Raw genomic sequence first — 24,410 nt, 5'->3', positions numbered from 1 at the left:
TATAGACTTAATGTTGCCTTGGGCATGGTTGGATCTTGGGAGAATTCCAAGAACCCTTTAAGTAGTAGTAGAAAATGTCTTTGCATCTTAACAGTGTCTTCATTCTGAATAGTATCTCAGGAGACAAACTGTCTCAAGTAAGAAACATTAAGTTTTAAATTACTATGACAGTTTAGGGCTCAAGGCAGTTTAGAAGAGTTTTGCTGCTTGACCCTGCTTTTCAGTTATTTTAACTGGGAATTTTTTTTTTTTAACCTATTCTTCTGGAAAGTCCGTTAGCCCTCCTGATTTAAACTTGTATGTCATTGTTCTTAAGTGCTATCTGTGCTATCTATGATTTTTCTTTAATTGTGGTTGTAACTCTGTAAGGGTATCTTTAGCCATTGCATTGTGTATTCTAAATTCTAATTCTAAGAAGGGGTGCTAGCTGGTGATTTGTGCCAGGGGTCTTTTAAGTTCTGAAAGGTTATGCAGAAAAGTTAGACCTCTTGAGTTCAGATTGCCCATCAGAGCTAGTCATGTTTATTTCATCATTGGGAAAATGAACATCTTAAATTTTGTCCTCAGTGATACTTGTATTTTCAAAATACAGATACTCTCAGTGGTTTGATTGTTGTCCTGATTTCTTCCATCTACCGTAAAGAGGAAAACAAAACTTTTTAGACAGTTTTGGCCAGTACCAGAAGCAGAATAAGTCAAAGGCTGGGTTGATAATTAAGAACTTAATCTAGCCTGTTAGGTTTTAATTAATGGAGCTGTGTGTGTGTGTGTGTGTGTGTGTGTGTGTGCGCGCGCGCGCGCGCGCGTGCGTGCGCTTAAACACAGGAGGAAAATAGAGATTGGTTGTTTGAAGTCTCACAAACATTTTAAGCCTGAAAAAAATTCAAAACAAAATCTGAATTTTGTATAAGAACTGTGCATGGCGTGCATTACTTGTGTGGGGGGAAAAAAAAATAAACAAAGACCCTGAAAGGACCGTCTTCCACCACATGCTTTAATGGGTTAGCATAATAGGCTAGTGCTAAAATTAGGAGGGCTGATTTTTGTTATCCTGTTGGGTCCGTGCTGATGCCACACCCTTTCTGGGATTTGACAGGCCACCTTTTCCACTCACCTAAATGATATGCCAAATAAACTGAAGTTGTCATGCTAATGTTTTAAAGAATGGTTGTATTTCCTCAAGCTATAGGAGGCTGAGGGTAACAATGAAATATAAAATGCTAATATCATCACAGCTTCTGTAAAGGAGATCATAGGCTGAGAAGTAATTTTAATTGAAGGGTTAATTTCACTGAAAATTGAATTGGAGGATAGAGAAGGAACATCTGAAAGGACACTTATATATGTGATATTGGGCATATATTAGAAAGTATGCTAAAAGTGGCAGGTGTACTAGAGCAGTGGACTGAGGGACAAAAACTAGGATTCTAGTCGCAGCTCTTTAAGTTTTTTTTTTTTTATCGCTGAGCCTCACCTTCTTCCCATTAGTGAGAGGAATAGGTTAGATTATTCCTGGGGTTTATCCCAGCTCCATTTCAGTAATTTTATGAATGAACTCTTCAGGTAGTAGAGTCAAAGTATTATACATTTGAACGTAAATTGAATAGATAAGTAAAAAATCATTTTGCCAAATGTTTTTGGTCTTACAATAAGTTGATTAAAATGTTATCATTATTTCCATGTTAACCCCATTCAGTGAGATGAAAACTTTCAGAACATTTGCAAAATGACTGCGGTTTTCTACCATAAGTGTCGGAGTACCGTATGTGCTAAGGGGCATGGGGGTGGGGAGCACATGATGGGCTGCTATGTCACTTGTAAATTGAGAACTGCTTATATTGGCTTTTACTGTTAAAGTTCTGCTGGCTTTTAATATATACCTTCTAAAATATATTCATGTCTGAGAGAGAGAACTTTTAAAAACATTTTGTGTAATTTTTTACTATTGTCTCTTGAAGGAATCTATAAGAAGGTAGAGCAGTCCACAGTACTAGCTATCCAATAGAAACCAATAATTAAGTCCAGGGATACAGGTTTTTGTGGCCAAATACACATAACATGAATGGCATTATTTGGCTGTTAGTTTAATAGTCCAAATATTAAGCATAGAATTGATAGGTCCCAGCACAGGCATCATATTTGCTGCTAACTACTCTATTACCAGTACAGAGTAGTGGTGAAAATCAGTAGCCAGCCAATAGGATTCCTTTTCTGTCTTTGAGTCAGTGGGACTTGCCTCTTGCTCCCATCCCAATAAAATGAGTAAGTATTGCTTGTAGACCCATTTCCCTTGACAACTTCCATTCTCAGCATACTATTTTCTCAGATCCTTGTCTTATCTTTAAGTTGCTGACCATGGTTTTAGTCTATGCCAAAGCATTTCATCATGTGGCCCTAAGAATATGATAGGAGAAGGTCATGCCTGACATGGGACATCTGGAAAGCCCCAAGAAGCAAGACTATTTCTGCAGGCTATCTTTGATAGGAGACCAACTCTGGAGGAGCTGTTAGGATCATCAGTTACTGGTTTTGGTTTACATTTAAGTGGGTGCCTAAATAACAGTACTTTGTAATATCTCAGGTCCCTGTGCTTTCTCTTATCCAAGGCTCTGGAAGGCCATCTGCTGGGCTAGACAATGGCTTGGGAGGTAGAAGCTGGAATGAGGAGGAAATCTCACAACTTGTTGCTACACACTAGAGCTTCCATCTGCTGTGGGTTTGGATTGGACCACTGCTTTCTAGTTCTGCAAATCAGGGAAGAAAATGTATAATCGGTACCCTACTAATCCCTAGGGCCCTCCATTTATCTCTGCCCTTTTCTAGTTGCAAAAGCATAAGATTCATAAGTGTGGGAATGTACTTTGTTCATACTTATATTCCTAATATCTGTCCCTTCTACTACTCCATGTCAGAACAATAAAGAAGGAACATCTAAAAGAGTGAGGGGGCTAATCCTAGGATTCATTCTAGTTTCGCTTGGGAGCTATAGTTTGAAAGTTACCATTCAGGCTAAAAATGTTTTAATTAAAAGTTGTGTAAAATTATGATTGGTATGATTATAATACAGCATTTATATAAAGTATAAATTATAGTATAATGAATCCCTATGTACCCATCCATCCCTTCTGAGAAAGATTTTTCTATTTCCTGTTGTCACATACTAATTAAATGGGCCTCTTCTGCCTTCCATCCAGTTAGATGAACGGCTCATAGAATGTATCATTCTTGAATCTTCTGTGTTGAGTGTACAACCTGCAGCCTTTGGTTATCACTTATGGTATTGGGTAGTATTCTGAGCCTTGTAAGTCATAATCTAATATTACTGTTCTCAGTAAATACCTTTGTTAGCCTTAAAACTCTTGATCATGTTTTGTCTTTCACTGAGAAGTCAAGCTCCAGCCCTTGAGAATTGTCTTAGGAAGATCGTTTCTGAATGGTCTTAGTCTCTAACAAAAATGTATTATTCTTGGTTAAACATTTTATTCAGTGGGAATCACTTCTGAGTGTCATGTAAGCCTTGGGAACTGATAAGTTGAAAGCTTTTACTTTGACTTAAATAGGATTATGTACAAACTTTGAAACTATGAAGGAAGAATTTTAAACTTATACTTTTGAAAGCATTCAGTAAGCTATTTTTTTAGCATCTGTGTTTTACTACAAAATTAATCCTGCTGCCTCTTTACCAGTTAGGTCACAAGGTTGTTTTAAAAGGTCCTAAAACATGCACCCACTGTAATGTACTGGGTGATAACTTCTACTAGTGGAAAGCTATTCACTGCACTTATGCAAATTAGGTGGCCCTTTCACTTGCTTTTATTCCATTCCATAGAAGTACCTTTGTGCCTCTGGAGCTGAGCACAGGCCTTTGAGTTCAGTCTTTGTGAAAGCAGAGAAATTCTCTATTTGAATATTTGACGTGTATGAGATTTTTCAATCTTTGGACATAAATAAGAATATGTTACTCCCATTCATTACTTTAAAGGAAGGGACTCTCATTATAAATATGATAGGGCTTGTTCACCTTATTTTTAAGTATCTGTTGGGACAATTTTCACTTTTCTGGCTGCCTAAAGTGACCACACAAAATATAGTTTAGTTCTGCCTTTTAAACCTAAGTTGTAGATTATAGATACATTTTCAATGTGCAAGACAACAGTAGGCATTCTTGTTAAATTAGTTCGAGAAATTCATTTTATTTTGTACAAGGTACGATTCCTCTGCACAGTGAACAAATATATTACAAATCTGGGTTATTTAAAAAAGTATTGCCACTTCATAGTTTCACTTATGCTATTGTACAATAATAGTGTTTTCTTTATTTGTTTGAATTGTATGCACATCACTTTGAGTGAAAACTAGTTTCTGTAAAATAATCACACAGATCTTTCCAAGTTGCCAATAAAATGCACAGTGCTCATATATAGGTTGACCACGAACCCGTGTGTGATAGTGCTAGACGGAAGTTCCTAACAGTTGCTCTGTAAGATTCAACTGTCTCTTACCAGTAACTCCTAGGTACGTGAAGGCAGCTGTTGTCACCACAGATTAATCACACCCTCTGCCTTTCCCTTCTCTGTGCTGCCTAATATTAATTGCATTACGTTTCGTTAAAAAATCATAGAATGCCAGAGCTGAGGGGTTGTGAGAGCTCCCTTACTCTCTACTTCTCTCCTTTTTAATACACAAGGAAGAAAGGAGTCCAGAGAGGGCAAGTAACTCGCCTGACCCAGCGCTTTAGCAATTCCACCATGCTACCTCTTGCCGAATTTTGCCCATGAGATAGTTGGCAAAAAAGAGGTGAAACCTGAATGCTGCTGCTGGTTTGCAGTTTGCCAGGCAGCAGTCACTGTACATGCAGGGTAGGGGAAGAAGATAAAACCTGGGATTCAGATGAAGTTTCTCCTGGCTGATCTGACTTCGCCATGCTTCTTGATCCTTGCTTTACAAAGATAATTGAGCACTTTGCTGCCCTGACATACTGAGGTAAGTCTCTTATCTCTATTTCTTCCTATGTATGTATGAGACATATTTACTTGGGTCTACAAAGGAATTTTCTAGTATTTCTATTTTGTAAGGCTTCAGTGGAAAGGAAATTTGCTATTGCTGATCACTTGCTCCCATGCACACATGCAGCATTCATGTAAGTATTCTATATTTTCCCCTAACGATAAAATTTGCTTAAGCCTTGTGTGAAGTGAGGGAGGGGGATTTACTCATTTATTTCTTTTCTTGCTTTTGCTGGTTATTGCCCAAGCTAATGGGTTCCATGGCAGACTTCCAGCTTGTATCAAGGGCCTCAGAATTCCCACACTTCCTGTAGCAGCTATATGCCAGCTCTATACCCGTTGAGTCCCTCTTCTGTATACCTCTTTGGAAGGAATTTTTACTGGCTGGACTCTTATCAGAATGGAGTAGTATAGGGGTGGCCTTTAGTTTCCTCGGTTTGCCCTTATGGTCTTGAATTCTTGTGAGGAGGTCCTCTTTTTTAGGGCTTGGGAATTGGCTCCATTTTGACTCCTGAGCCCCCCGTCTACCTGTGTTTACTACTAGTGGGAGGTATGGACACATCCAAATACTGGGATCTGGAGCATGAGCTCGTTTTAATACGTTTTTGGCCCTCTGAGTAGGTGGTGGTTTTCAGTAGAAACACTTCATACCCTGATATGCTGTTTACTGTGAAGTTTTACATCATGTTACAGCACCTGATTACAGTCTTTATTTGATCATTTCATTTCCATCAAGAAGCATAATGTACTTTAAGCAGACTGTTAAACTTGCTCTATCCACTTTTGTCCAATTTCCTCTACACTTTTAGGTCCTATACTATATCAAGCTCAAGATTTACAAAGAAATGCTTGAAAGCAAGTACTCGTCTGACTCGAGGAATGCCAACCAAATAAATATGGGAGGCCAAACAGCCGTTTTTAGGGATGCTTAATTCACACCAGTCTGTGACTGATTGCTTAAAGCATCATCTCAGAGTTCTAGTTCACCTGGAATGACTCAGGTATTGGATGGACTAAGGAGACATGACAAGGCCAGGACTGGGCAATGTTGTTGAACCTTGAATCAGCAAGATTTGGTAAAGCTGGCCTAGAAATCATTGTTGTAGACTGAAAGAGGCTGCTGCTGCGCTTTGGAAAATTTTCCCCCTCCTACTACCACGAAGGGCAGAAGAGGGAAAGTTCATCTGTATTTATTAAAGTCTTTTAAAAAATTGAAGTTGTCAGTATTAGACTGTACGCTGTAATCTTGGCCATTGTGATGGGTGGATCAGACATACATGTGTAGGTACTTTAGTGGTGCTATTAGCAGTTTGTGTTTGTGTATTATTTAGGTAATAAAACAGAGGTTGAAGGTAACAGCAACCAAAAGTACATATACATTTCAGGAGCTTTAAAGTAATCCATTCCCCTCCCCAGTTTCCCCTTCCCCCTAGGAAGTTTGTGAAACCTATGCTACGTGTTTTCTTAAGCATCATTTTCAGATGATTAAGTATGTCAATATATATATTTAGCTGATGTTCAGTAGCTGTATCTTAAATGTTTTAAAAGATCCTATATAGTCCTGGGCATTTTGGGTTGGGTTTGGGTGGGTGGATAGGATTTGCCTTTGTGAACAGACCTTTTGAACAATGACCCCAGTCCCACTTGGAAGCTCTTCTTTAGTTCCAGGTGAAAGTAATAACTAACACGCAGCTGAAGTCAGTCTGTGTCATTATTTCAAGTCAAGGGATTGTCTTCTTTCAGAGAGTCAGAATATTCAGCAGAGCACATTGCAAGAGAGAGGCTTCTCTCTTAAGACTGCTTGTCCTGGGAGGGCCCATTGGCAGGGCTTTGTCTTACTGGGAGGAGGTCATAATGACCAGGAATATGGCTGTTCCTAGGTAGGTCGTATGGATTCTGGATATAGCTGGAGTTATGACCGAGGCCTTCTTGGACCACACTGATTGTGGGCTCTAAGGAATATAGTGAAAAATGAGTTCAGAGAACAGATTAGCTTTGGTTGCCTTGTTGGGGGGAATAGAGTTCTATTTAACTTGATAGGGAGAGAAGCCAGGGATTTATAAATCTGTGATAAATATATGAGGGTTATGACTGAGGCTTGCTCATGAAATGGAAAACCTAAATGAGTATACTATTAGAATCCCAGGCTCTGGGTCAAAACCAAGAGGTTTAGAATATCCTAGAGGTAGGAGTGTCCTCCACGAGCCCAGAGACATAGGTGAAACGAAGAAGGTAGGAGACAGTGATTTAGAAACTTGGCAAATGTCTGTTCTGATTGTTTTCTTTTTTAAACTGGGATTTGTATCAGCAATCAGTTGAAGTGTGTGTGTGTGTGCGCGCGCACGCGTGTGTATATACCCACTGACTCCCCACCCCCAGCATTTCTGATTCATACTAGTCCTGGTGTTTTTTTAAAGCACAGTTAATACGAGAATTTGATTTCCTGCGTGAGAGAGGAGGGTAGTCCTGGGAAAGACCGTTCGCCTTGGATTCCTTAAAAAGCAACAAAAGAAGGGTGTGTTTTCAAGACCGGGTGAGTGGAGAGGGCTTGTTTGACTTCAGATACTGCACTATTGCCCTGATTTCACTAAGGTACTTATTTGAGACACCTACCAACTTCATATATATTTTTATTAGATGTCGACAAGGATGCTATATCTGTGTACGGAGACCCTCTGTGCACAGGCGACTTCATTTCTACGTAGCTGCTTTCTGGAAGCTTGCAGGTGAGGATGGGCGGGTCCTTAATTGTGGCGTAAGGGTTTTCACTGCTATTCAAGGAACAAGTGCTAGAACTGCACACGGATTCTTTCATGTAATCTGTAAGGCAAGAAAGATTTCTTAGGACATGAGAGGACATAAGACTTAATTTCAATACCAGAAACAGATTGCAGTTTATGTGCCTTCAGGATCCTAGAGCTGTCAAAGCCTATGATAACCCCAGATTTCCTGCTTAAATATGTTGGAGTGGTTTCCTAGGTAGGGAGAGTTCTTTTCTTAAAGAAACCTACATTTTTGGAGGGACAGGAACATTTTTGCTTTTGGCTGTCAGTTCTAGCACCAGAACAGGATTATTTTATGGTATCTGTAATGCGCTTTCACATCTATTATTTACTTTTTTACAGAATCCTTCAGAGATGGTTGATAGTTTGCATTTTATAGGATGAAGGCCCAGAGAGATGAAGTGACTTGGCTGATGTCACATAAGCTCATAAATAGCAGTGCCAAAACTTGAATGCATGCCTTGGGACTTCTTGGCCTGTTTGTTCTGTGATATCATTCTTCCTCTGAATTCTTTTTGATGACTAAGAAGCTTAGATTCAAAAAGAAGTAGGTGTGTGTTTTGGCACAGGTGTGGGCAACTTTTAGGCAGCAAACTTTGGCTGGCGGCATCCCTGCTCTTGAGAAGGTTGTGATCAGAGGTGGGGCTGACTGAAGTGTAATAGAGATGTGAAAAGCACCTGGGTCTCAGGCTAGCCTTTGGAAAGTTCCCGTTTTCTAGTAAGCCTTACAGCGTATCCCTGGGGTCACTTACCTTAGTTCTTGTGAATGCTAACTGAAACCTATTTTGACAGTATCTTTCTCTGATACCAGGAGAACTGCTTCCTGTCCTGCTGCCTGTCTAGTGCATCATCCCCAAGACTTCAGGGTATGTTAGGGTACAAAAGGATGCAAACTGATTTCCAAATAGGAGGCAAAGTAACTGTGGCTCACTGGAGGAAGAAAGTGTTTTCTTTGGGACCGGGAGTCACAAAAGGGAAGGGGAGCCCCTCCTTCAGCCTGAGACTATCAGTGCAGCTTCTAGATCATCCCAAGTGAGGCAAGATGTTCTGATGGCCTTTAACAAGCAGTTGATTCTCTCATCTGGCAATTCAGGCCCTCATTCTGTGAGGATCTGCCAGCCAGGGGGTCTAGAAATAAGCATGGAGTTGCAGGACTTGTCAGTCATGAGTGGTCTTCAGAGGTCTAAATTTCTATAAGTGGTAGCAGATGGTGAAATTTCTATATTTCTCAGCTTTAAATTTCTGTAAGTGGTAGCAGATGGTGAAATTCTTGGACAGTCTTCCACTAGAACCATCACATGCTTTCTGCCTCCAGCTTGTGAGATTAATGAAAATGTAAAAAAAAAAAAAAAAAAAAAAAAAAAAATCATTGTAACTCATGGGGTGACTAGATGTTCCCTTAGGTCCAAGGAGAGCAGAACACTCCATGTGGATGCAAGTTGAGATGTTTGCTACCACTAGCAGTCTTTTCTCCTGTAACAGGTGACTGGGTGGGAGGGGATCTCCTTTTCTGCTAGTACAGGGTTACTGATGTTTGTTTCAGAGGGTAACATTTCCTTAATCTTGTACAAAAGTACATTCACCCATTAATTCATTCAAGTGTTCACAACACCTGTGATCTAGCTTAGAACAATAATTCTTCTCTCTTCCCCTTATTTATTGCTAATGAGGAAACTGCAGCTTGGAGTGAGGAAGTGACCTCCCCAGGGTCACACTGCTCATCGGTAGTAGAGCATGCTCCAGAACCAGGCTCAGAACATTTTCCATCTCACCCTGGCCCACAGGTAGAGAGAGGATGTTGGCCTTGGTTCCATTGCAGATTGTGGCCTCTTTGTAGCATATAGAACCCAAGAGAGGAGTAAGAGAAAACATTCTTGCTAGACAATGAGCAGGCCCAGCTGTTGGTGAGGCGCTCATGAAGAAAGGGGGATGCAGGTCCTGTGAGTCCTGGGCCACAGCCTGCCCAGAGCCACATAAAGCTGCTTCTACTGAGTTCTTTGTTTTGTTTTGTTTTGTTTTCTTTCCTTTCTTCCCTCTTTCCTGCCCTCCTTCCTTTTTACTACTTTGTTTCTTAGTACAAGGGCTGGAAGTATGTCCAAGAACCCCAGCATAGTCCATCGGTCCCGCTCTGTGGTCTCTGAACTTGGTAGCCAAGGAGTAAGGAAGTACTCAGGACTCAGAGCTGCTTGTTGGAAGCTGAGACTAGAATTGCTTAAAGAAAGGCTGTCTCCTGAGTGATAAGTCCTAACACCCCACCCCTACCTCCTCACCCAGACACATCCTTTTACTTTGATTGGTGGGTGCCTTAGTTGCATGTTTTCTAAAACTTAAGGAATAGCAATAGAAAAGGTAGCCCTTATAGCTAGGATCTTCACTCCATTTAGGTCATTTGAAACTTGTTACATCTGTGAAGAGGGCTGGACACGAAGGACTAGGATTACTACTTCAGAAATGAGGATAGCGAAGCTCATAAAGTTTGCTTGATGCTCGTAAGTGGTCAAGTTACGACTCAACCCATCTTCTCTGGTATCTAGTCATGGTGTTTTCCTCCTTCGATCTGGTTACTTGTGCTCCTGTTCTGTATCTTTCAATGCAAACTGTAGCTGCAACAGCTTTGTTCTACCCTCAACGAGGAATACCTTCTATCGATGGGGGGCCAAGCCCTGCTGGGAGAGAAAGTCCAAGCTCTAAGCTTTTGGTAGATATCCCATGACCAATTTATTTGTGGCAGTGGGGGAGTCTTGAAGCTGTAGCGCAAAGCTGAAAAGAGCCACAGTCAGCCAGTAGTGCCCCTCTTCTCATTTCCACCAGAAGAATCAAGGCTGCCTTCAAATTTGGAGGTATACAGTAGTCTCCTGCCCTCCCCAATCCACAGGGATACTTGTCCACGACCCCCAGTGGATGCATGAAACCACAGATGGTACTGAACCCTTTATATACTGTTGTTTTTTCCTTTGCATACATACCGATGATAAAGTTTAACTTCTAAGTCAGGTACAATAAGAGATTAACAACAATAGAACAATTATAACAATATAATGTAATAGATGTTATGTGAATGGGGTTTCTGTCAAAATACTGTACTGCACTCACCTTTCTTCTTGCGATGGTGAGGTGAGGTGAATGACCTAGGCATTGTGACAGGCCACTATTGATTGGCCTTGATCATGTGCTTCTGGATCACTGTTGACTACGGGTAACTGAAACCACGGAAAGCAAAACTGCAGGTAAGGGGGACTCCTGTAAATAGTTTGCTGTGCAGCAGGGGATGAAAGACAAGTTGGGGTTGGGGGAGGGGATTCGTTTTAAGGAGAAGCTGTATCTCATAAAGGGGCCAGAGTGAAAGAAAGGATGGAGAAGCATGTATGTGTTGAGGTGGGTGAGAGAGGGTGTTGGATAATAAAATCATCTGGATTCTATTTTGGGGAACTGGAGGGAGGAAAGGGCCAGGCTAGCTGAAAAACTTACACTTTAGAAAGCTATTCTTAGCTCCAGCTGAGTCATCTACCTGCCTGCCCTCAGGGAGGGTGGGGTAAGGGGAAGAGTAACCTCTCTCAGGCACTTCCCCATCCTTTTACAGCCCCACCCTACACCAGCCAGTCCCTGCACTTGAGGGCATTTTGCAAGGAAAGGGGAAGCGTCAACCAAAGCCACCTAAGCTTTGGAGAGTCACTCCTCAGCGGTCCGTAACTAGCATCTGGACCAAAGACTTAGCTTTATAATGCCTTAGCATTTTTTCTCTTCTAGTTCTTATCTCCCCCAAACCACACATAGCCTTATACCCTCAGATGCAGAAGGGGCCTTGGAAATGAGCCTATACCTCTTCATTTTATAAAGGAAGCAGCAAATCCAGAGAGGGGAAATGACTTTCCGAGGCCATCCTGTAAGTAGGATCTGATCTGAACTGTGGGTGGGAACCTAGAAGGCTTTTAGGTTCACACTAACATCTAGGTAAAGCCAGGATCTCTTAGAAAACCCAGACACTGAACATCTGTTTCTTCTCAGCTTATTATTATTATTAGTCACACTGCTTTTTTTCTTCCTGGGCCCTAAGTTGGCATTCTTTTCTTCATTGAGAGACCAGGATATGGGGAGAGGAAAAGGGAGATTTCAGGATCAGAAGGAGAATCACACTGACTGAAAAAAGTTTTCAGGAGGTCACTGGACTCCTAACTAATCTTGCAGCCCAAGGTAACTGCAAGGAGAGACGTGGAGGTTGGATTAGTAAGGAGCATACAGGTAGTTTCCCTGAGGCTGCAACAGTGGGATTCAGGATTTCAGGATCATAAAAGTGATGGAGCGTACTGGGGAGGATTTCTTCTGTAGCACTTTCAAATGCCTGACGGGTAAGGAATTGAACACAAGGCAGTTTGTTACAATATCATTGTGTTGAGGGGGAGAATGGGGAGAGATGGACAGGTGTTTAGGGGTAAAATGGGGTTAGTGCAGCAATGTGTGTGGTGGTGTGCAACTCCAGGATGACAGTGAGTGGAGGTCTTCAGTAAGTAACAAGGATTAAGGTCCTAGAGGGGGCCTTAGAGATGGGGCTAGTTACAACCTCATCCTTGGAACAGAGGTAGAAACCAACACTCAGGAAATAAGTGTGACTTAGTGCCACGCAGTAAGAACTAGGAACAGAATCCAAAACTTAGAGGCCAGGCTCTTTCCCACTGAGTTCAGAGAACACTCAGACTCTTACTTAGGGTTCTCATTTGGTTTGGCCCAACAGTTTTAGAAAGTAATCATTCCTGGTACAGACTAGTTTATTAAATGTTTATTGGGAGTTCAGCCAGTTAGTGGGGTTTATTCCATAACTTTGGCAAATAGTTCTGTAAAGTTCCAAACTGTGACATTTCATTTTCCTCTTTTTGAAATCTCTTGTTCTGATGTGTTGGTTCCTAACATCTGGTGGCATATTTACCTAGACAGCCTTCTTTTCTCGAATTTAAAGGATGTTTATAGCCAGAGTGGTAAAACAAAATCTGGCCTTCCTTGCACTTACAGGCTCAGATACGTGATCCCACAAATGAGGAATGAATGACGCTGAGGCGGAGACCCTGCCCTCCTTAGCTTTGTTTGACATTTATGGTTGCGAGTCTGAAAGCAGTTACCCTAATCATAAAACAAAGTGCATAGGAAAGTTGGGTGCTCATTTTATTGAGGTGTTTGGGCCTGTCTGAGCTTATTCATGCCTGAGTCATGCATATTTTGAGAACTGGGAAGTCTCTGAAGAGATCTTTGTTGTCCAGATCTTTGAGAAAGAAACTGAAGTCCCAGGTCACAGTGATAAAACAGTAGAGCTTTCTTTTCTGTTTTTAGCCTCCAGACTGTAATGGTACTTGCCTCCATTTGGATGGTTTAAGTTAATATGCAGAAAATGGCCAGAATTGATGCTCCTAGGGGAGTAGTGTCCTTTGGCTGGTCAGGAGCCTAGGGGTTGACCTCTGTCCTCAGATTGTTCTCTTGTGGTGTGCACATCCTAACATGTGTTCATGGAGACTTGCCCTCCCTGCTTTAGTATCACCTACCCCTAGCTCACCTAATAACCAAGGGCTATAGATTATAGATGACTAGCTCTTCTTATTTAGGAAATAGTTGTGTCTCAGGTATAACTAAGGCTCACTCTGAAAGACCAGAACCAGTAATTGAGGAATCTGGGTCAATCTAGATCAGTGGTTCTTAAGTGTTAGTTGGGTGATGTGCTGCATAAGAATATCCTGAAGTACTCATTACAAATGCGGATTCCAGGGCTCCACTCTAGATCTGCTTCAGAGTCTTGGGAAGATGGGGTGTGGACAACTGTCTGTTTAACAAGCTTTCCAGGTGATTCTGGTGCACAGCTAGATCTAGGATATATCCATTGGAATCTTTGCTGTCAGCCATCTCTCTCAGTGTGGTTGAGACTCCTAAATAGACCTCAAGAGACAAAAGGACAGCCCTATTACATTAGTACAACCCTCTACAATATGCAAAAAACACTTCCCATAATGTGTTTTTTTTTTTTTTTTTTTTTTTATTGGCTACTCATGATAACCTTATTAGACAATAGGACAGGTATAAGTATCCTGACTTTGCAGATGAGGAAACAAGGCCTTGGAGAGCTCCCAGTCTAAGGTCACCATTAATGAGACACAGTTTCTATTTCACACATTCTGTTACTTAAATGCAGGGCCTAAGCCCAGGGCAGGACCTGACCTTTATCTTTGGCTTCACCCACAGATGTCCTAGAAGGATGAGCCACCTCGCATTTCCCATGTGCTAAGGATTAGTCCTTTCCCTGCTTTCAGGGGCACAGATGTCAAGTGTGGAGTACCATACGGTATTAAAACTAGGTATTATATTCATTCCTTGTGCTCCAGAAAGCCAGCAGGTGCAGGGTGGCATTCCTCACCAGCACAACGACAGGAGGCCTCTGGGGCGGGTAGATTGACTTTATTTCAGATTTTATAATCAATTTAACTCATACTAATTGGTTGGATAATGACATTCTACATTTCCGAAGACATTTAGTTGGCATCTATAAAAAACCCACAAGCGCTTGCTAAGCAGGTGCAACTTAAATCGAAATATAAATTCATTATTATTATGATTGCTCCTCCTGAGCAGAGCTACCCAGCAGCCCCAGGTCCTGTGGTCTTTTTACTTTTTTGGGGAATGAGGGGAAGAGATGTGCGCAGTGTCTCTGGTAGAATTCCTGGTCATGTCAGATCTGCACTCTTTATCTTGCTAAGCCCTTTCTAATGGGACGTCAGGATTGGATACTCTACCTTTGAAGCCTTTGTCCATAATGTATGTGTTCTGACGTCTGTCCATTCCACAAGCACCTGCATTAAAATAGTGTAAAGAAAGAAAAATGGGGTGAGTGAGGTTTACTTGGACTGCATACATTTTTGCTTTATTTTTTTCTTGCCTTTTTTTCCTCCCCTGCCCATAAAATTAGCTAAAGTGCTAGAGAATTATTCTGGGTTTAATCTACTCTAAATCATTTTGACCAGGCAGGAATTCTTACAGGGATCTTACAGATCTTACAGGGATCTTACAGGGATTAGCGGTGAGCTACAGCGCCCCCTGGCATATGCAGCACTGCTTCTTCTCTTTAACCTTAACTGTGAGGTCCTCAAGAGGCAGTTCTCATGACACCCGCAGTCACTGAAGGTGAAGTTCCAAGCTCCGGACTTACAGGATAAGGGATGAATCAGTACCAGTTCCTAGCTTGGGGAAGGGGTATATGACATTCCAAATCCCAGTTCTGTTGGATTTTGGAATGGGGTTGAAGACTGTTTCTTACCTCTCAGCTCTGGTCCTGCCTCCTCTCCTGGATCTGATGCTCAACTGAGGGGAGCCGGGGAGGGAGGTGGACTGGTGGCTGAGATTCTTTTTTTTTTTTTTTTTTTTTAATTTTTTTAATGTTTATTTATTTTTGAGACAGAGAGAGACAGAGCATGAACGGGGGAGGGTCAGAGAGAGGGAGACACAGAATCTGAAACAGGCTCCGGGCTCTGAGCCGTCAGCACAGAGCCCGACACGGGGCTCGAACTCACGGAACGTGAGATCATGACCTCAGCCGAAGTCGGACGCTTAACCGACTGAGCCACCCAGGGGCCCCTGAGATTCTTGATTAGTTACCTTTCCAGGATGTACAGTCATTTCTATTCATAGTCTCTCTTAGTTACCCATTTTTGGGGGTGGACCATTTGCACAAAACAGAGGTGCCTTTGACAAGTATTACCACTGTTTCAGTCGGAAAGATTTCTCTCCCTTTTGGCTGTCACAATTTATCCAGCTCCTGCAATGCATGGTCCTTAGCCATAGCCAGATTCAGGACATAAAACTTCAGGGACCAAACTCGGCTTCTTTGTTGCTGGTGATACCAGAGAAGAAGCTGTCTGGCATTTTTAGGTTGAGACTGTAATGACTCTGGTAATTATTTTCAGCTTTTAACTGAGTCATTATTTTTCAGCGCTTAACTGAGGATACAATACCAGGCAAAAAGGCATGCAGCACATAATGACTAAAATACAATTTTGACTCCACTTGACTCTTCCCTGTTTCAGACACTGAAGACCAACCCACTACTATCTGGATACATCCCTATACCATAACTCCTCCACAGAGTTCCTAAGTTGAATTTGTAGGAATCTATTCTTACCTGCCTGCCTCCCACACATTACGGAGTGATAGGGCAGAACCAGTCCAGGTTTCCCCCTAGGTTGCTATTCTTCTAAAGGGCCTGCAGGTACCTGTGTCCTTCAGAAACATGACTCAGAATCTGTATCCCTGGCCTCAGTTCAGCTCTTTATACCTATACTATGCTTCCTTCACCCTCTGGGACGGAGGGAGGCTAGGCTAGGCTGTCAACTTTTCCCTTTTCTAGAGCAGGAAGCAGAGGCCCACAGAGGGACAGTCACTTACCCAACACAAAAACCAGGACCTAGATCTCCCTAACTATTTTCTCCCATTGGCCACCAGCCTGCCTTAGTGTAAGCCAAAAAATGATAGCATGTGGTAGCTCTGGCTGCACTGGTTGAAGAGCGAGATCTATAATGCGGGGAGAAATGTGGGCTGAGCCCAGAGGATGCTCCCTTGTGGAAAGAGATGCAGGGTGGTGGGGGTGGGGAGCAGGAGGATTATATTTGGTGGGGTTGCTGAGAAACCGGACACGGCCGAGGGGGCCCACAGCCAAGAGCACAGCCTCCTAGGTATAGACTCTGAGTCTTTGCAGCCCACGACTGCTCAATAGGCAGATGAATTCAGAACCTTTTCTCTTCTTAGTGCTACTGCACCCAGGGACCTGCAGGGGTTGGTGGAGCTTCATTTCCTTGAGCTCTAGAAACCAGCTAGAGCCTGAGGGTTGTCCAGTATGCTAAGGCCCTACCCTTGAGGGGCCACTTTGCAGGGAGGCTACATTCTCTGCTGATTCATTGTGCTTACTCCTATGGCACCGACTTCTGTAACTCCTACCCACATTCTCCCATAGCAGGACTGACTTTGCCAGTCTCCTTTTTTCATCTTGCCCCAGCCACCAGCTTTGAGTCTAATACAGAGCAGAGAGGATGTCGGTTGACACCTCCTTCCCCCACCTCTCCAGATCCCTGCTCGACAACCCTACCCTATGGTCTCGGAGAGCTTGGCCTGAGCCACTGGTGGGTCTGGGGTCTCTCTCTGTAGGACAGTGGGCTTTTAGACCAGAGAGCCAACTCTCTGTCATCCACACCCACAGGGCCCAGAGAACCCCAGAGGTGCTCCATCCTCAAGTTCTCAATGGTGTGGGATTGTAATCTGTGGTCTATAGGGAGTATAATTATGATGTGTCGCCTTCACCTAATACCACAGTTTGTCTATATCCAGTGACCATGATGGGAACAGAAGGGGTGATGGGGGATGGATCCAGGCAGTCTTCCTTTAGATAGGGTTTTGGGTTTGTAGACTAACCATGTTGGGAAGAGGGCCCAACAGGGAAAGATCTGGGACCATGGCGGGTAAGTCTGGGGCAGGAATGCGGGGTAGGGCAGGGGGTCTAACCTGGTGAGTGTGGCTCAGCGGGGCGGCTGAGGTGTCTAAGTTCAATGTAGAAGTCCTCGGGCGGGTACCTGGCCTCCAGGGCACTGATCTGGAAATGGGAGTCTAGTGAGAGGAATGACAGGGAGGAGCCATTATTCCCAGGGCCCTGGTATGGCAGGGTGGGGAGTATGGAGGGGGTGAGGGTCAGGGTGGGGCAGGTTAGAAGGAATTAGGGCCCCTATGGGTAGTAGCCAAAGGGGCTAGGGCCAGGGGGATCTGCTAGAGTTGAGGCCATCGACCTTTCCTCCCTCACCCCCCCCCCCCCCACAGGAATTGGTGCCTACCAGGACATCAGGGCAGAGGAAGCAGCCCTTGAAAAGAAGTGCTTTGGTAGGGCCTGGCTCAGGGAAGAGTCCCTTTCTCAGATGGTGAGTGCATCTTTTGCCTGCATCTGGAAGTCCCGCATCCAGGCTCTCTAGCTGTCTCCTTTGTGGTCCCTGGGTCATAGCCACCCTCTCCCCTGATATAAAGGGCATCCTGGTCTTCCTTTGCTTATAAGAGCTGAAACCAAGGCTTGGGTTTCCTCCCTGTACCACTTCTCCATGGGGAACCCATGCTCAGGATTCATTTAACCTTCTCCCTTGGAGCTAGGACAGGGCCCCTTTCCATGTGGAAAAAGGAGAACAGGTGGGACATGATGGCAGGAGACCAGACTCAAAGCACTACTGACCTAACACGTTCACAAAGCTGTATGGGGTCCAGCCTGCTGTTTCTCTGTCAAGGGACTTGTTACTGAGCTGTTTGGAGAGTAGGAGAGCAAGTTAATCCCTTGGCTCCCAAGGTGCCCCTGCCCAGCCTTCACTTTGCCCAGCCTTGTGCACCCACCCCTGTGACGATCCTGACCCACCTATGTCTTAGATCGTTGAGGGAAAGGAAGAAATACATGTAGCATGGCATGGCCAAGACCAGTGGGAGCAGAACCTGCCCCCTTCTAAGCTGTCTGGCTGAAATTGTAGGGTTTGTGGCCCTTAGGACAAAGTAGGGCAGGGCGAACACCGACCCAAGAATGGGGCGGAGCCTAGCTGGCTCTGACAGGGGAAGCAGGTCAGGTAGGTGGGGCTGAGCTGTAGAACAGGCTTTCCAGTGTCTTAGCAGCAACACGAGGCCATTTTCAGTACAAAGAGAGGTGCTGAGATTGCAACATCACTGTGACCTCTGCTACCTGGCCGTGTGTGAGTCTTCCTTTTGTATGAGCAAGGGAAAGCCTCAGCTTTGGCATCATTTTTGCCTCTAATCTGCTGTAGCCTTGATGTGGCTCTAGTTTATCAAGGACCTTGTACTAAGAAAATCCAGATTCCTTGCCCTCAGCTTCCAGCTCCTCAGTTAAGCCTAAAGCTGAAGCTGGGAATGAGAGTCTGAGCTGAGGCGGGGAAGAAAGGGCCAAAGCTGTGGGGTTGATAGCTACAGACTTTGCTTATGGGCCTCAAGGTACCCTGCATACAGCACTCCCATTTCATAGGAAAACTGAGGCTGAGAGCCTGTGGAAGAAAGTAGCCTTGGCGCTGGCTTGACAGTGCTTGCTGTTGGGGTTGAACTGTGTGTTATTGTTAAGGGGTTCAAGCTGTGTTCTACCAGGTCTGAGGACTGGTGGACATTTTCTGTGGGCCAGACTGGGAGAAAGGATTCCCAGAGCTCTAGGGCAGAGGCTTACACTATGAAAGCCGCTTCTGTCTGTGTTCCTCACACAGGAAAGATGGTGCAGGAAGCCAGGAGGCCTGGGATTGCCCTCCTAATGGTCCTACTGTATGTATACATGTGTAGTTGTGTGTGCACACGCATGCACATGCTTAGGTGGGTGTCAGGAGGAGTGCAGCATGAGCCTTTTCATTTCTGAACCTCCCACTCTGCCCAGTATGGGTCCTGGCACACCAGGGGGACTCCCTACACATGGGTGCTGAGACATCCTTACCCAAGGCCCTGTGATTGTAAGAGGAGGTCTTGCCATTAGCCAGGGTTATGCTGGGAGCTGTGATGGGAGGGCCCCGTCGAAGGTGGTGCACACCTGCCCTTGAACGCCTGTGGGTCTGTCAGTGGGAACACTGGCTATGGCTGATGTTTGGGTTTCCTTTCCCTTGTGTTGGTTCTGACTGCAAAACAAATGGTTGTGGGTATGTAGTTGTAACGTGTATGCCAGATATTAGGACGTGAGGGGTACCTGATAATAGTGATTACTCTCTAAGGTGCTGGTTGCATGCATAGTGTCGGAAATGGACTGTAGTGATCGGTGGTAGGTGGGGTAGCATGTAGTGTTTTGATTACATGTCTTACATGGCAAAAGTGACAAGGAGGCTACATGTGATCACATGGGTTGGTACCAGTTCATTACACACGGGTGTGCGGGTACGTATCCGATTGCTGCTGTAGGTTGGTTTCATGTGATGTCTGCTGGTTACGTGGCACTTGGTTCTGTGTAACCTGCTGGCTTCCTGTCCTACGCTTCGCAGAGTGTTTACATGTCCCATGGATCACGGGGCTGTGTTTAATGTACTGGCAGTTGGTTCCACATGGACCCTCCAGGTGGGGTGCAGTTCCTTCCTTGGACAGAGGTGAGGGCTCATTGGGAGGATAGTGGGTGGGGTCTGGGGAGTCAGGGGCCCGGTACCTTGGTGGGGCTGTTCCTGTCCAGAGTGCTGGCCTGGCTGGTGGCAGGCCCCCCGCACGCCAGTGCGTGGTAGCTGGAATTGGAAAAGCACTGGGCATGGCTGCTACTTTGAGACAAATCTGGGAAGAGAACAAGGTGCCATACCATCATACTCCTGCCCTTGGCGTCAGAACACCCCAATACTAACACTTGGGCTGGGCAGCTTTGAGAGTGCTCTGCAGAGAGAGACTGCTAAGTCCCCCATCCCCCAAGCTTTCTGGCATCCACTCCCCCCACAGAAATCTGTATGGCCTGATTTGCCTCTTCCTTCATGGTGTCCCTCCCTGTAGGATGCAGGTCAGGCTCGCCAGTGTGGAGGGTGGCACCAGCAGCTAGAGCATGGATGAGGGGTGCTGGCTCGCACAGCTTCATATGTCCCTCAGTTGCTACATAGCGCTGTGCTGACCCCCCCCACCACCGCCTCCCTCCAGTGTTACATCCCAGGAGTGAGGCCATAAAGAGAACCCCTCTCTTCTTAGCCCCAGCCCTGCCCGCTTGTGGATTCCAGCACCCCTCCACGGTGTTGGGGAATTCCAGTGGAGTGGTGTGGGAAAACCAGCCAAACTTACTCATTATAGTCATAGAAGAAAATCCCCAAATCATCGCTGTGGGCTTGGGATTTCATCAGGGATTATTTGCTTTGGCTGAAACTCAGGGAGGCGTGCAGGCCAGGAGCTCCCTGAAGGCAGGGTCTGCACCTGGGCCACCCCTGTCTACCCTGCAGCACCTAGCATCGAGTGGGCACGTGGTAGGCAGCCCTTAGCAGGAAAGGGCTGAGGTGATCTTGGTTTTCTCAATCCGAGATGCAAGCGGCTGCAGGTCAGCCATAAGTTGGGAGCCAGCTGGAGGGAGCAGTCATCCTTGTGTTTACCTAGACAGGCCCGGCCTCCTGTGGCCCAGGGCTGTGGGCAATGTCAAAGCATTTTGACCTCAACTCTTTAAGTAAATATGAAGCCAAAAGCCTCATTTTAAGGCAGCAGTCCAGGGTTCAGGAGATGGGAAGGATCTGGCCCAATAGCCCCACCTCCACCCCATTCAGACTCTAGATAGAATGCCCCCTGGGGATTCTACCACATTTGTGGACCTACTGGGCCATTGCCCAAACTTTCAGACTCTCCCCCTACCCTGAGCCAGGCACCATCCCCTTCCACTGGATTAATAGGGCGCTCCTAACTCTGGGAACTGGGAGGGAGGGTTGCTCTGAGACGTTCACCAAGGAAGCAAAAATGGAACAGGGCTCGGACGCAGCCCCAGGCCAGTTTCTTGAGGCGGCTCAGGCACTGGGCTGGAGAGGGGTTCCCTTGGAGAGTTTAGAAAAGTTTCTGTTTAGTATGGGTGTTCCTGTGGCCAAAGCCTGGTGAGAAAGATGGGAAGCTCTGGGGAAATGGAAGGAGGTTCCTAATCATAGCTGCTTCAAGCTGGGCACCCAGGAAGTGACATTTCCATAAAACCCCATCTACTTTTCCTAAGTAGGTTCCTGCTCCCCACACTCTTTGTCTCCAGGAGCATCTGACCATCCATCGCCTTCAGGAGATCCTGCAAGCACGACCACCCACCTCCAACAATCAACCTGGGTGTCCCCAAGGATACCATGTGACTCTGGGGTGTGTGTGTGTGTGTGTGTGTAGGGAGGGGCAGGAGAGGTGATGCTGGGGGCATAGTCTTTACCTGAGAGTGAGTAGTCCGTGCTGGTCATCCTCATGGCAGGTGTGTAGGAGACACGGGGAGCCAGGTCACGGCCTTTCTCTTTCTGTCGCCGCCGGTGCCAGGCGAACAGGCCCAACAGCACCACAATGAGGAACAACAGGAGGACGATGCCTGTGACCGCACCCACCGAGTGCCGCTCTGCACCCAGCGCCGGGCTGATCTTGGTGTAGGGATTCAGCTCCTCCATCATGAGGGCAGCTGTGAAGGGAGGGAGGACACGAGTCTGGGGGAGGCCTGCTTGCTCTTCAGATCTTGGCCCGGGGCCTAGACTCCTCTAATGTTAGGAGACCTGGGTTCTGGTCTTCGGCCCTATTCTTCAATCCCTGTGTGATCCTGTCCCTCACCGTGCCTGTGTTCTTCAACTTTCTACAGCAGATGGACTTCCAGGGTCACGACCAAGAACAAATGTGATCACGGATGGCAAATAAAATAACAACAAATGTGTACTGAGTACTTTCTTCGCAAAATGAGTTACAGATACTAACTCATTTTATCTTCCCAGCAGCCATATGAGTAAGGACTATTTAATTATTTCCCTTTCACAGATGAAGAAACTGACTCACGGTAAGGTTAGATAACTTGCCCAAGATCATATAACCAGTAACTGGTAAAGTCTGGTTTCTCCGGAGTTCGGAAGAATTGCACTCAGTGCATCTCCCTGCTTACCAGCTTTGTGACTCTGAGTCCTCAGTTTGTTCATTTGTAACATGGGGACAATAATCTCACCCTCCCCAGGGAACTGTGAGCACCATAGGACAGACTGGCAAAAAAGCGTGCCATTGTGCCCGATGACTGCCCACAGCATCCCTCTTGATGATACATGAATGGGCTAACTCTTCATACTGCTGCCAAGCCCATGGTGGGGGCATCCTGCCGCCCAGCAGAGGCTAGACCTTTCCTTGGCTATCAGCAACTGGGTGAACGGAGCTAGTCAACATCCTCGGGGAAATGTGCTGCATTATCATTCTCTGTGATCATCAGAATGCAATAGAAATGTCTTTTGGGCCCCTTTCTGTTAGGTGGATAACTGAGAGCCCATTATCATTCCCCATCTCGAACAAACAACAGTGTAATCCCTTATTTGCACCAATTCACGAGGGGTTTTTATGTATACAAAATCATTTATTGAGTGCTTGCTTATGTGCCAGGCACTGTGCTGAGTTCTCTACTCCTATCATCTCAACCTGATCCTCATAATTCCTATGGGGTGTCCTCTGACTATATAGAGCTGGAGCCAAGGTTGAGCGCCTTTGGACTCCTTGGCCCTCAACAGAACCTCGTGTTGTGTTGGAAGACGGATTAATCTACCCTTCCGACTTTGCATGTGGAAAAATAAGCCCGGTAAAATAAAATGACCTGTCCAGCATACCTAGCCGGTAATGGCAGAACCAGAATTTGGCATATCTTCGATTGTCTGGTGGCCTTTCCAGAGGATTAGCTTGCGCTTACCCTTGTATGGCTCATAGCAAACTGGCCAAGGATGAGCATGGGGAAGCCATGACTGAGAGGTTCCTGCTCCATCTGCCTCCAGTACCCGGTACCTGGAGCCTCTGCCCCCCCGCCCTCCGGCAACCCACCCCACTCCTGCTCTCCTTCCAAAAGTGCACAAACTGAAGTCACAAACTGCCCTTCTAAAATCCAGTTGTTCCATTGGACTCTCCTCCGATCCTGTCTCCATGGGGCCCTCCCAGAGCCCCCTGCCTAGGGACTCTGCCACCTGTTACCTTGGTCACACCGTATTCCTTTGAATCCAGAGCTGCAATAACAGGTGCCGGTGACGTGGTCACAGGTGGCGTTGTTCATGCACTCACATAGCTGCTGACACCCGTAGCCAAAGGTTCCTGGGGCACATCCTGTGTAGCACGAAGAAGAAATGGGACGGATAGACACATCCTCGCTCGCTCTTCCCATCCTATATGTGGCCAGCTATGATTAGCCAGTTCCAACTCAGAGTGAAACCTATTTCCCTCTATCCCACGGTCCAACCACAGTGGGAGCACCTTAGCGGTGGACAGAGCACCTTAGCCCTGAGTGTTGGGGGACACCCACTCCTACTTCCTCCTCACCTGACACATTTATGCAGCATCTTTCACAGGCCAGGCCCTGAGCTGGGTGCCATGGAGGCTTCAAAGAATTAAACGACTGTCTCCCTGTATTCCCTCAGTCCCCCCTCAGGCCTCTGTGATCTGCCCTTAGCATCTTCCATTCCTCCCCCAGCGACTGGAGGAAGAAGCTCTACAGGCACATCGATGTAGGCATGACCTTCAGCCTTTTTTTCTTGGGAGTTGCCCCAAAAATCCAGGGAACACGAGGTGCAGAGCCCTGAATGAGTGGACTTTGAGGGGCGGTGGCAGGGGGGCTTCCCCTGCAAGAGGCTGATGCCTGGCACCAACACTCAGGGTCAGGGGTTGGGACGGCTTACTCTGCTCGCAGTGTCGCCCGGTGAAGCCCGTGCGGCAGGTGCACTTGCCACTGATGTGGTCACAGCTGGCGCCATTCTGACACTGGCACACACGCCCACAGTCCTTCCCGTAAAACGCTGCGGGGCAGCCTGGAGAAACAGGGTGGGGACAACTACGGAGATGCAGCTGGGACCAAAGCTGTCATCTGCTGTCTCTCTCTGAGCACAGGGTGGGGACCTGTGAGACCCTGCACCTCAGCTGTCACTACACTCTGGACTCCAGGCTTCATGAAGGGGAAGGGGTGAGAATG

At 45.7% G+C, this 24,410-nt stretch overlaps 1 protein-coding gene across 1 annotated transcript in view; it reads right to left on the bottom strand.

The window, feature by feature from the left end:
• Positions 1 to 5,759: 5,759 nt before the first annotated feature.
• The window catches only part of MEGF11 (multiple EGF like domains 11), a 230,607-nt gene continuing 211,956 nt past the window's right edge, over positions 5,760 to 24,410 (bottom strand). Inside the window, exons 17-22 of the mRNA XM_042988596.1 lie at positions 24,121 to 24,249; positions 23,423 to 23,551; positions 21,660 to 21,896; positions 19,953 to 20,071; positions 14,557 to 14,613; positions 5,760 to 7,826 (exon numbers count right to left, since the gene is read on the bottom strand). Coding sequence (XP_042844530.1) covers positions 7,818 to 7,826; positions 14,557 to 14,613; positions 19,953 to 20,071; positions 21,660 to 21,896; positions 23,423 to 23,551; positions 24,121 to 24,249 — 680 coding nt within the window. The 3' untranslated portion in view covers positions 5,760 to 7,817. The remainder of the gene's footprint in view (positions 7,827 to 14,556; positions 14,614 to 19,952; positions 20,072 to 21,659; positions 21,897 to 23,422; positions 23,552 to 24,120; positions 24,250 to 24,410) is intronic.

The sequence above is a fragment of the Panthera tigris genome, chromosome B3, assembly GCF_018350195.1.
Source record: "Panthera tigris isolate Pti1 chromosome B3, P.tigris_Pti1_mat1.1, whole genome shotgun sequence".
Classification (NCBI taxonomy): domain Eukaryota; kingdom Metazoa; phylum Chordata; class Mammalia; order Carnivora; family Felidae; genus Panthera; species Panthera tigris.
This window is presented reverse-complemented; position numbering and strand designations above follow the sequence as displayed.